The following is a 12,782-nucleotide window of genomic DNA, read 5'->3' on the forward strand; positions in this document are numbered from 1 at the left end:
GGCCGGCCAGGCTGTTCCCGGCGCGTGGCTGCGCTGGGGGGGCGTCTAGCCAGACCCATTGTCTTAAAACTCACATCGGGCGCGTGTGCGTACGTGCCCAAAATCCCAAGAGGAGAATGGAGGAGAAGGGTTTGAGACATGTCCATCCTTCCTGGGGGGCAGTGATTTCTTGCTTTCTGTCTCTCTATCTCTGTCTCTCCAGCAAGTACATATACCCTATAGCAAAAATCTCTCTAAAAAAACAACAACAATAAAACAAAAAACTGCTACCTATTTCATTCCTAGTCCCCTTGACGCTTTTTTACATTTGCTTTTCCCCATGGCACTTACCTCCTTGTAACATGTATCTATTATGGGATATTGCATCTCTTCTCTTTGTACCTATTTAGGATGTAGGCCTGCGAGGTCAGGGATCTCTTTTTGTCACTAATGCACCCCAAGAACCTGAGACAGTGCTTGACACACAGCAGGTGTTCAGTAATATTTTTTTGAATGAAAAATTACGAAGGCCAGCCCTGTAGCCTAATGGTTCAGGGAGCCATGTCCTAACTCCTGTGGTTTGAAAAACCACTCCAGGTGCATGTGTTTGCATGCCTCAAAACCCAGTGGGATGGGAAAGTGGAGAAGGGATTGCAGCATGACCATGCCCCACTGGGGGCGCTCTCACTCTCTCTCTTTCTGTCTCTCTCTCACAAGTGCCCTCTGACAATTAAAAAAAAGTCTGATGGTCTAATTCAGGAAGAAGAGTTATTGTTCTGGGACACAGAAGTGCATATGTGGACTAAGTGATTCCTAAACCTAGATCTAAATACTTGCCTTCAGGTAGACTCTGAGCTAATGGAGGGAAGATTCTGCTAATTTTTACCTGCAAAACTGATGGTACCATGCATGCCTAAGAAAGTGGTAAGGTCTTAAATATATTCAGAAAGGCTTTGGCCATAAAATCCAGACTTGATTATAAACAATGCATAACTTTTAAGTCATAAACTCAGAGATCTGAGATAAAAACATTGAAAGAAAGTGATCCCCTTAGAGTTTTGAGATAAAAACATTGAAAGAAAGTGATCCCCCCAAAAACAAATGCTTTGACAAGACATTTTCTTTGTTATTACAGCAAAGAAGACAGTGGAATCCAAAGAAATGGTTATGATGGGGGACTCTATGATGAAAATAAATGGGATTTGTTTAACAGAATCAAATGCCGTTGGCCACACAAAGAGTCACCCACTTCAGCTAACCTATGATGGAGGCTTCCGTGAAATCAAGGAGCAAGAAATGTTCATTGGAACGGCCTTATCTCATCTCAGAAGTGGAGGGTCAGTATTCTTTTTATTTAATTTTCTTGTCAGGATAATCATATCATTTATCAATTTGTTCTCTAGCATATATAAATCATTGATGTGCTCTTTCTCTTTTATGTAAACAAATTTTAAGTTAATGGTACATGAATAGGAGGGGTTTCTTCTCATGGTTTAATGGAGTTGATTTTATATCATTCCCTCTTTAATCCTCAGGAGAAGTTTTATTCAAACTGCCAAAATGCTGCTTCAATAGAACTGTCAGAATAAGGTGCTATGGGACTGTTCCTGGCAGGCTTGGGTGGTGACTGGTCATTCTGTTTGTATGTTATTTGGGATTCTTGCCTGGCCCGGAATCTGCAGTTACCTCCCTTTGGGTCAGTCCACTGTTGTTAACTCCAAAAGAGTGGACACTTAACTTTTTTCTCCAGTAGAAACTTGGATTCAGTATTTACTTTGCAAACTAGTGGTTAAAACAGGAGATTCCTGTGGATTTCAGTATGTATAATATCCCTCTAGTAACCTGTCACAAAGGAATGATTAGAAATGACTGTATTTCGGGGAACCAGCAGTTAGCGTAATGGCTATGTTGCTGGACTCCCACGTAGTCGACTGCAGTTCGTGTCCCGGACCCGGTGGCTTAAAACTCATGCCGGGCGCATATGCGTGCATGCCCAAGAACCCAAGAGGAGAATGGAGGAGAAGGGATTGCGACATGGCCATCCTCCCTGGGGGGTGATTTCTCGCTTTCTGTCTCTATGTCTGTCTCTGTCTGGTGAGTGCACACGCCCTATAGCAAAAACCTCTACAAAGAAAAAAAAAAGAAATGACTGTATTTCACACTATGCCTCAAGGTAAGTCTTTTTTGAAAAGGAAATTTCCCACCATATTAAGGATTTATGGAAAAACAGTCACTCTATGGGCCACATGAATTCTTACCCTGGTATCTTACAAAAGAAGTCTCACATAATTGGAGGCTTTCTATTCTGAGGGAGGGGATAGACCAGGGCGAGCAGGCTCCGTTTCCCAGTCCCAGCGAGGAATGATGCTAAGACAGACAGAAGGTCTTGGACTGAACAAGGTCACTCAAGATATTTTTTTCTAGAACTTTCCATTGGTTCATCATGGACAATTGCCCAGTTTGAATTTGCTTAACGAGATTAAGTTCCACGGTCCATTTTAAGACCGCGTACTTGTTGCACTCACTCTGGAGTCTGACTTGTACACATGCATGTGCTTACAGCTTTCCCCGAAGTGGCTGCTTGGCAGCTTGTTAGTTTAGCTGAACTGACCTTGTCTGCTGACACAGCCTGAAGAGTGTCACACACACGGAATTCGTATTAGGCAACCTAGTCGTCCTTGTAATGTCACTTTGCATTCAGAACATTTTTTAAATTAAAGGAAAAATGAAATGTCTCCTTAAGTGGAAGAGAATGACTTCAAATTGGGACTTTGGGAGTTGAGCACAAAGCATCAAACTGGCCATTGCCGACCAATCTTTTCCAGTTGGTGAATAAGAATAGGCTGTGGACCTCAGAGCTTAAGCATAAAAGGCAGCAGGAGAACGTGTTTCTTTCAGGACTGAAGTAAAAAGGAAACATTTATCTTGCTGCATCCATCCTTACAGTAATGAAAGTTGACTAGAAAAACCAGACAAGAGCTATGTAATTTGTTTATTTATTTTTGCAAACCTTCAGATGTTGCAGAACAATCTGGCAAGTCAGGGACCATTATGTCTCCCTGATTCTGGGACAGCAGGGCATTTTTAGTTACATATTTTATCCTACAAACAGCAAAGGACAAATCAATTAGGGACTGAAAGCACTTCTTCATGACCATCCAAAATTATGAGATGTTGGCAGTAACACTAATTGTTTTTGTTTTGTTAGGATGGCTTTTGTAGCATATGATGATTTTTTTCTGAGCTGGGTTTGCAGAACACCCTGGCGAGTTTAACTTTCAATAACATTTTGCTTTATAAATCTTCACCTCCTTTAGTCATTGGGTAGACTTGTTGAAGTGGTGCCAAGAAAAAAAAAAAAGTTTATACAGTAGGATTAAAACAAACCAGAAAATGGAAACTCTTAGCAATTCTTTCATTAATTACATTTATGAATCAGTCCGGAACACTGGATAATTGTTTCTTGTAAACATTTAAGTGAATAATTCCAAGAAATGATCTTTGCTGTGCAGCACAGTATTCCCAGTTTTGATGCTAGGGCCCTACCCTCAATTAACATTTTTCCATCTTTAGACCATAAAGAAGGAAATGAAGACTCAGTGAGGTGGGCTCACAGAAGAAGGGAGACAGGAAGTTGAGACAGCACTGGGTTGAGAGGAGTGTGAGTAGACTATGGAAAGAAGACAGAGCAAGTGAGGACGCACCCTCCCACCCGGGGTCCTGGCGAGCTTGTCTGGTGTGAGAGCTGCCACCTGGATGTTGATACTTGCCTGGCTGGGGCAAGAAGGGAGCAGCTGGTTTTGGTGAAACTGCATTGATTTGTACACCCTTAATTGAAAATAGAGATAATTCAGACATGGCATAGACTAGTTCACCTTATGCTGGTTATGATGGGAAAAGAGTTTGCTAAGCAAGGCATCATTGCAAACAAGATATTGGGGGACCATGTCACTCTCCCACAGGGAACACACTCTCACGCTTTTATGGAACTGTCATCCTCAAACCACGTGCCGTTATGACAGTCTCCCCGTGTCCACTTAGAGGTTCACATAAGCTTTGGCAGCACCAGCTCCTCAGCCACACTCTCTCTCTTACGCAGTATCACCGTAGGGCCTAAAAATAATAAAGCTGCTGTTTGCAAAATGTGTGTATATCTCCATCTGTCCTCCCAGCCACATATCCATCCAGTGATACAACCTAGTGGACCTCTTCATATATCTGCTTAAAAACCTCCTCAGGCTTTCTGTGTACATGTCATTCAAACTGTCATGGTTTGGAAATGTGACCTTTAGGAGGAAATCCCAAGAATAGTCAATTGTTGTAGAGAGTCAAGAACTCTTTGCCAGGAGCCAGAATCTCTGGATTTAGCTTCTTTTGTCTCTCAGTCACTTGATCTAGCTGCCTGCCTTTTAGGAAAGGAATTGTTACTTTTCAAGACTCAGTTTTTAAATCCATTTGTGCAAAAATATATATATATATATATTTGTAAATTTGCTATAGGACAGTTGTATTTGCCAGAGAGAGACAGAGAGGGAAAATGAAAAAACACCTTCCAGGGAGGATGGCCATGCTGCAGTCCCTTCTTCTCCACTTTCCTCTCAGGATTTGGGGCATGTACACACACTCACCCAGCATGTTCTTCAAGCCACAGGGTTCAGGACTCAAACCATTCAATCAGCCAAGTGGGATCCAGCTGTTTTACTCCCCACGCCACTAGCTGGCTCTTAATTTTTTAATCTACAAAATAGAAATAACTGTGCTCCTTCAACTCTGCCTCCACCCAGCCCTCCTAAAGGTTGCGGGATGATTAACATGGCTTGAAAGCCTTATTTGTAAATTGTCAAGCGCTGTCAGTATTGTTGGAATAAAATGTAAGAATGGGGGCTTTTGGTTACAGATGGCAAAGCAGAGGCATTCTGCAGAAACCCAATGAAGACAGCAAAGGATGAAAAACAGAAATAAATGTCACCAGTGAAACAGAAAAAATGGCTCCAATCCCTAACCACAAAACTTGAAGCAAAGTTTACATTGCACTGTAAGCTTCTTCTTCTTTTTTTTTAGGCTATCTGGCAAACTTCATTTTGGTGAAGTCCCCTCACAGTGTATAATAAATCTTGCTCAGTCTATGTTCAGAGGAATGCTGGCTCTGTCTTCCTAGTCTTCTTCCCAGGGCTGGTTCTGTGAGCCAAGGCTGGCTAATCCGAGTTCTCCAACCCCAGCTCTATCTAGCAGCTGGTCCAGAGATAGGCACATGCTCCAAGCCAGGCCAATGAACTACCCCTGAGACTTTTGGCAAGGTCTTTAGGAATAGCAATCATTCTCCAAGCTCAAAGACAATGTAGTTCTGTAGCCCATAGTGGCTTTCCATGACCTTGTAGAGAGACCCTGGGAGGGATGTAGTCTAAACAGAGGGTGAAGGAATGGAGATAGCAATCGCAGTTAAGGATGGCTTACAAACATCTAGATCCAGCTTTGCTTGAAGCCACCACATTAACAACGTAGGCTGCTCTTGTTTTTTTATTTTTTTTGGAGAGATTTTTGCTATCAGGAGCATACACTCACCAGAGACACAGAGAAAGAGAGCCAGAAAGAGAGAAATCACTTCCCCGAGGGGATGACTACATGGCAGTCCCTTCTTCTCCAGTCTCCTCTTGGGATTTTGGGCACACATACACATGTGCCCAGCATGAGTTTTAAGCTGCTGGGTTGGGAACTCAAACTGCAGTCCACTACATGGAAGTCCAGCAGTGTAACCATTATGCCACCTGCTGGTTCCAGCTGCTCTGTTTTATAAGCCAATAAATTCCTTTTTCTATTTCTTTCTTCTTCTTCCCTTCCTTTCCTTTTTCTTTCTTTTTCTTCCTTTCCCTTCTGTTATTTACCTACCCCCTCCTCTCTAGTCCTTTTCTTTCTTTTCTTCCCTTTATTTAAACAGAGACAATTTATGGTATTTCAGATTAGGTTTTCATTATTTGGAACATTGCAACCAAACAAGGCTAGTTAATCTGCCAGACTCTGTGACATCTGATGAAAATAAGGGGTAATTTGAGAGTGGACACATACTTGCTCAGACCTTGAGCAAGAAATAGCTTTCACTAAAAATGAACCACGGGTGGCTCAGACAGATGTACTCAGTTGTGTTCCATTAAAGAGGTGATATCTAGGATGTGGACCACAGGTCTTGTGAGGGATGAAGATGGATGGCCCTTGGAACTCTATTCAAGATCCATATCGTGAAGTGGTGGTGAGGGGGTGTCAGAACTAAGAGGGTGACACAGTCTCCTCATTACCTGTGAGCCAGCTGGGAGTGTATTTTAGAGGAGAATCTGTAAGGAGCCTAGCATATAAAAGGACTTTTCTGTGAGTCACTGACACCTGCTCCCCACAAGGAGTGGAGCACACACTCCGAGGTCAATGGAAATAAGGGATTTGGTAATTGCATGTTTAAGAAAACTGAAGTTTAAGCTACAGAGTACCCAGTTCTCTTCCTCTGTGAATCCTGTTCAGCTTCAACAAATAAATCACTCCATTTAAAGAGAAATAATATTAGGATAAGAACTAACACAGCCCTCGGGCTCACATATGTGAAGTACAATACAAAAGACAGGTGAAGAAAGCATAGAAAGGGTTAAAGCTATTTTCCATTATATCAAAGCAATGATATATATAATGTGATCATTCTTTTTTTAAAAAAAAAAAAAGAAAAGAAAAGAAAAAGAGACTCTTTGGGTTACAGGAATTCAAATGAGAGATTATAAACCCACATAAGGAGATGAAAAATAAGTTGCAATACTCAAAAAAAAAAAAAAAGACATGGAAGAAAAATGAATTAAGTCATTGGAAAAGTCGTGACGTATTTTTCAGTTTTTCTAAGCAAAAAATGCATCCTGGAGGCCAGCCAGTCGTGGGATGGTGAAAGCACTGGTCTTCCATGTAGCTGACTGTGGTTCGCATTCTGGACCTCGCACTTATTTTCTCGCTTTCCTTTCCTTTCTCTCTCTGTATCTCTCTAGTCAAATTTTAAAAAATAATAATAATAACAAATGGAATTAAATGAATAATTTTTAAAAAATGCATCATGACTTTTCCAATGAACCAATTTAAACATAAGAAAAAAAAGCCACATCAGAAATAAAAAGAAATTAGTGAAAAACAGCTGAAAATGCAGTGACCCATGATGGACAAGGTAGAGGAATTCGTACAAAAAGAAATGAATGAGAATAAAGCCATGAAATTGACTAGAGAGGCTGAGATGGATATGGAAGGGTGAAACTTGCATTCCTGAAGAGGACGACCTCCTCCTCCCTCTACTTCTCTCCTAGGACTGTTGCTTGGAACTTAACTGAATGACAGACATTCCTCAAAGGGATTAATAAATAGTCACTCATTTAATGTTCACAACAACCCACGGGCAATGGAAGCTTTCAGAACAAAAGGAACGAGAAAATATTGATTTAATAGAAGATAACTTTCTGGAATGAGGACTTAAATCTGGAGCTGAAATGGGCATGAGGCGTCCCAACAAAATTTGATATAGAATAACCTACATTAAGACCATGTGAACAGTGCTCAGCATGAGAACCTACCCCGTACCCAGGTCACACTCAATTAATAACTGCTAATTGCGTGAGCAAAAGGAAGAAAGTATCCTCACCAAACGAGCAGGTCACACAAAAGGAGAGAAAGGCAGACTGGCCTCTGACTTTATGAGAGCCTCGCCCAGTGCCAGAAGACAGTGGAGTAATGTCTATGAAATCTTAAGTCTAAGAAGGGACAACACAGAAATTGTATCACCAGCCAAGTTATCCTTCCGTAAAAAGGCAGCATATAGTCTTTTTGAAGTATGAATGAAATTGGGAACTGTACTATTCATGCACGTTCTAGAAAACTCTTAGATAACAAAATGATGAGTCAAAACTCAAAACTAAGAATTAAACAACTCTGAGAATGAGGGTGATGGAACAGAAACCTTGGCACTGTCGTGATAGTAGGTGATCAAAGTTGGTAGTTTGAAGGAAGTATGAGTACTGATTTTTTTCACTTCCATAATAAGGAATACCAGTAGATTTGTCAGTACCTACAGCATGAAGTAGGAATGTATACCTTAATAAATAATGATTTCAGCATCCCAGTGTTTTTCATTATTTTTCTCTTAACTTTAGAAAGATCTTTTAGAAACTAATGTCTCTTGTGAAGATGCTTTCATCTGAAGCTCTACAATTCCTTCAGTTTCACTTCAATTTCTGTTTCTTTTTTACAGCAAAATTTATATTTAATATTTTTAAATTATAATAATATATATGAGTGAGACCATTTATATGTATTCATTTGCCTGCCCTCTCTCCTAGTCACTTATCTCTTCTTTCACTCTTCTACCCTTTTGTCTGAATAGATGTGAAAAATGCTTGGAATAATGTTCGCCCCTTATCAATGTTTATTTCTGGGTGGTAGACTCGTGGATGATGCTTTAAAAAAAAAATCTTTGTACTTTCTTTTATTACCTGGCCTTTAAACAAACAATAAATCAATTTTTAAAAAACAGTGAAGTCATTATTCTTTTGAAAAATTAAGGGTAGGGGCCAGCAGCTGGTATGATTGTTAAGGCACTGGAATCCCACATGGACGACCAGGGTTTGAGTTCCAGACCTGGAGGCTTAAAAAACCCCACTAGGAGGAGAATAAAGGAGAAGAGAATGTGGCATTGCCATCCTCCCTGGGGGGTGATTTCTCACTTTCCCGCCTCTGTTTTTCTCTGTCGAGCACACATGCCCTATGACAAATACCTTTAAAAAATACTAATTAAGGGTAATGTGACTAAGAAACTATTTCCATTTGAGAAAGACAGGTATTGACCAAACTGATGTAGAGGCCTACCTTCTTCGACACTTTTCATTCAAGTAAGGATTTCTCGATATGCAAAGCTCTGTGCTGGGGGGCTTGGGAAATGCAGAGATGAATACTGTCTGTGAGAGCTTCGAACATATCAGGCCTTGCTGCTCAAGTGTGATATCCAGACCAGTAGCTTTGACCTCCCCTGGGAACTTGTTGAAAATGCAGAATATCAGACCCCGACCTACTGAATTAGAATATGTGTTTTTAAAGTTAATTTTTTTTTCCCAAAAAGGAGAGTCCAAGAGAGACAGAGACACACATCACCCCCACCCACCCACCCACCCAGAAGAGTCCTTGCCATGACCTACCCCCAGCCTCTGCTGGTCTGGATCCCATGAATGCCCAGAGTCTGCAGGGAGGCCTCAGCATGTGAATCTGGGACCGTCTCATGTTGACCCAACATCACCAAATGCTGCATTACTTCTGTGCCACAGGCCAACCCCAGAATCTGTGTTTTTCTTGATCTCCCAGAGAGTTGAATACACAGCAAAGACTTAAAAGCACTGTTCCTTGATTGCCTCTAGTGCTAGAGCAGTGGAAGGAGATCTGAAGGAAAGTACTCTGGGAGTTTAGAGCTCAGAGCACCAGTTCTGACACGAGGATCGGGGAGGTTTCCTGGAGTGGGTAGGATACAAGAGGCCTCTGGAAGGCTGGTTTTCATTAGGGATGGAACTGAGCGTTCTTGGCTAACAGAGCAACATAAGCCAAGGTAGGATTTGACATGGTGGTGACAGAGTGTAGTGTCCTGAGGCCATAATCCACAGTGCCAAGTGTGTGCCTGGCAGGGTTAGGAACACAGGATGGACTCGAGTGCCACTCCCAGGCATGTACATCCATTGTTTAAGTGAAGGGGCACTTCTGAGAAGTGACTCCTTCCAGCAGCAACGTGAAAGACGACTGGGAGTGGAGACCCCATGGAGAAGGGGTATACCAGTTTCCGTGGGAGATGGTGACATGAGAGGCAGAGCAGGGCCCTAGTGCCTTAGGAATGGACAACAGAGATGGAAACCTGCCTGGCAGCCACAGCATCTCTGAGTCCTCAGAGACATTAAAGGGCCTTTCATATGGGGAGCATCGAAACTGTGGAGCTTTGAATGTGATGGGAATGCTGTGTCCATTTTGCTTTTATCAGGACCTGAAGCGTGAAACAGAGCTTTTACTCTAAGCTGGGGGGATTTAAGGTTAAACTAAGTCAGGCTAACATAGTTAGCTACAAGCAATATCTAATCAAATTTTTATACATAGAACTTGAATAATAGTGATTATTGAGAAAGGTATGAAGGGGTGTGTGTGTGTGTGTGTGTGTAAAATCGTGGGCTACAACCCAACACTCAAGGTACTTTGGAGGACTTTAAAAATTTTTAGTCTTGTGAACATCCCTTTAAAGTCATATCCTTTAATTCCATTATGTTTGTATGTTACTGTTTAAGCATAATTCAAAATTTTTCTTTTTAGTGTAAGAAAAAGACAGTTTATTAAATAAGAGTAAAGTACGTTCCTGAGAGGTAGGAGCGAGCCTGAGCAGAGAAAGAATGGCTCAAAAGGCCCCCGCAGTTGCATTCTGCTGAATTTATAGTTCTTAACCTAGGTTGTGTGGGTTGGTCATTGACCCACTGATTGCGTTCATCTCATTGGCTCTGTCAAATATGGCTGGGCCCACTGATTCATCTCCGTGGTTCTATCAAGTGTGGCTTAATCAGCTAGACACCCCACACTAATCTCCTGCTTATATTACCTTGGGCCGGGCTTATGTTACATTTTCTGCCCTGTTCAGGTTTTTCTATCGAGTCACATGGGCAGATGCTCCAGCCCCCTTACCCGCTTCCATGTGCTAGCTTTCAACTGCCTCATTTTGACCCTGAGAGGCTAAATCTTTTTAGGGAGGCTGAAGGTGGATGGTCTGTCTTCTGTAACTGCTTCATGCTGGGAAGGGGCATTGACCCTACCTGTCGAGAATCACAGAACTCTCGCCCTGTTTGATCTAGGTGGGAGAGCACCAGAAGAGTCCTTGCCATGACCTACCCCCAGCCTCTGCTGGTCTGGATCCCATGAATGCCCAGAGTCTGCAGGGAGGCCTCAGCATGTGAATCTGGGACCGTCTCATGTTGACCCAACATCACCAAATGCTGCATTACTTCTGTGCCACAGGCCAACCCCAGAATCTGTGTTTTTCTTGATCTCCCAGAGAGTTGAATACACAGCAAAGACTTAAAAGCACTGTTCCTTGATTGCCTCTAGTGCTAGAGCAGTGGAAGGAGATCTGAAGGAAAGTACTCTGGGAGTTTAGAGCTCAGAGCACCAGTTCTGACACGAGGATCGGGGAGGTTTCCTGGAGTGGGTAGGATACAAGAGGCCTCTGGAAGGCTGGTTTTCATTAGGGATGGAACTGAGCGTTCTTGGCTAACAGAGCAACATAAGCCAAGGTAGGATTTGACATGGTGGTGACAGAGTGTAGTGTCCTGAGGCCATAATCCACAGTGCCAAGTGTGTGCCTGGCAGGGTTAGGAACACAGGATGGACTCGAGTGCCACTCCCAGGCATGTACATCCATTGTTTAAGTGAAGGGGCACTTCTGAGAAGTGACTCCTTCCAGCAGCAACGTGAAGGACGACTGGGAGTGGAGACCCCATGGAGAAGGGGTATACCAGTTTCCGTGGGAGATGGTGACATGAGAGGCAGAGCAGGGCCCTAGTGCCTTAGGAATGGACAACAGAGATGGAAACCTGCCTGGCAGCCACAGCATCTCTGAGTCCTCAGAGACATTAAAGGGCCTTTCATATGGGGAGCATCGAAACTGTGGAGCTTTGAATGTGATGGGAATGCTGTGTCCATTTTGCTTTTATCAGGACCTGAAGCGTGAAACAGAGCTTTTACTCTAAGCTGGGGGGATTTAAGGTTAAACTAAGTCAGGCTAACATAGTTAGCTACAAGCAATATCTAATCAAATTTTTATACATAGAACTTGAATAATAGTGATTATTGAGAAAGGTATGAAGGGGTGTGTGTGTGTGTGTGTGTGTAAAATCGTGGGCTACAACCCAACACTCAAGGTACTTTGGAGGACTTTAAAAATTTTTAGTCTTGTGAACATCCCTTTAAAGTCATATCCTTTAATTCCATTATGTTTGTATGTTACTGTTTAAGCATAATTCAAAATTTTTCTTTTTAGTGTAAGAAAAAGACAGTTTATTAAATAAGAGTAAAGTACGTTCCTGAGAGGTAGGAGCGAGCCTGAGCAGAGAAAGAATGGCTCAAAAGGCCCCCGCAGTTGCATTCTGCTGAATTTATAGTTCTTAACCTAGGTTGTGTGGGTTGGTCATTGACCCACTGATTGCGTTCATCTCATTGGCTCTGTCAAATATGGCTGGGCCCACTGATTCATCTCCGTGGTTCTATCAAGTGTGGCTTAATCAGCTAGACACCCCACACTAATCTCCTGCTTATATTACCTTGGGCCGGGCTTATGTTACATTTTCTGCCCTGTTCAGGTTTTTCTATCGAGTCACATGGGCAGATGCTCCAGCCCCCTTACCCGCTTCCATGTGCTAGCTTTCAACTGCCTCATTTTGACCCTGAGAGGCTAAATCTTTTTAGGGAGGCTGAAGGTGGATGGTCTGTCTTCTGTAACTGCTTCATGCTGGGAAGGGGCATTGACCCTACCTGTCGAGAATCACAGAACTCTCGCCCTGTTTGATCTAGGTGGGAGAGCAGGACCAGGGGCAGGTCGTTAAGATAGTATGCAGGTGTGTCTATGGAGGGCTGTCATTGATGCTGGACGACTTGCAAGATTCAGGGGAGGTCCCAAGGGATTGAAATTTCTGTTGTATGGTCATTAGTAATTTTACAGCTTAATATTCCTTCCCTCTGCTCCTGTAACTGTCGTGGTTTGCTAGGAGGGCCTTCCTGAGGCA

At 42.6% G+C, this 12,782-nt stretch overlaps 1 protein-coding gene across 1 annotated transcript in view; it reads left to right on the forward strand.

The window, feature by feature from the left end:
* The window catches only part of ARMC2 (armadillo repeat containing 2), a 140,667-nt gene that overhangs the window by 32,225 nt on the left and 95,660 nt on the right, over positions 1–12,782 (forward strand). The window contains exon 5 of the mRNA XM_006156963.2: positions 1,115–1,316. Within this exon, the coding sequence (XP_006157025.1) occupies positions 1,115–1,316 (202 nt within the window). The remainder of the gene's footprint in view (positions 1–1,114; positions 1,317–12,782) is intronic.

This window comes from Tupaia chinensis, unplaced genomic scaffold (genome assembly GCF_000334495.1).
Source record: "Tupaia chinensis unplaced genomic scaffold, TupChi_1.0 Scaffold000527_1, whole genome shotgun sequence".
Taxonomy (NCBI): Eukaryota; Metazoa; Chordata; class Mammalia; order Scandentia; family Tupaiidae; genus Tupaia; species Tupaia belangeri.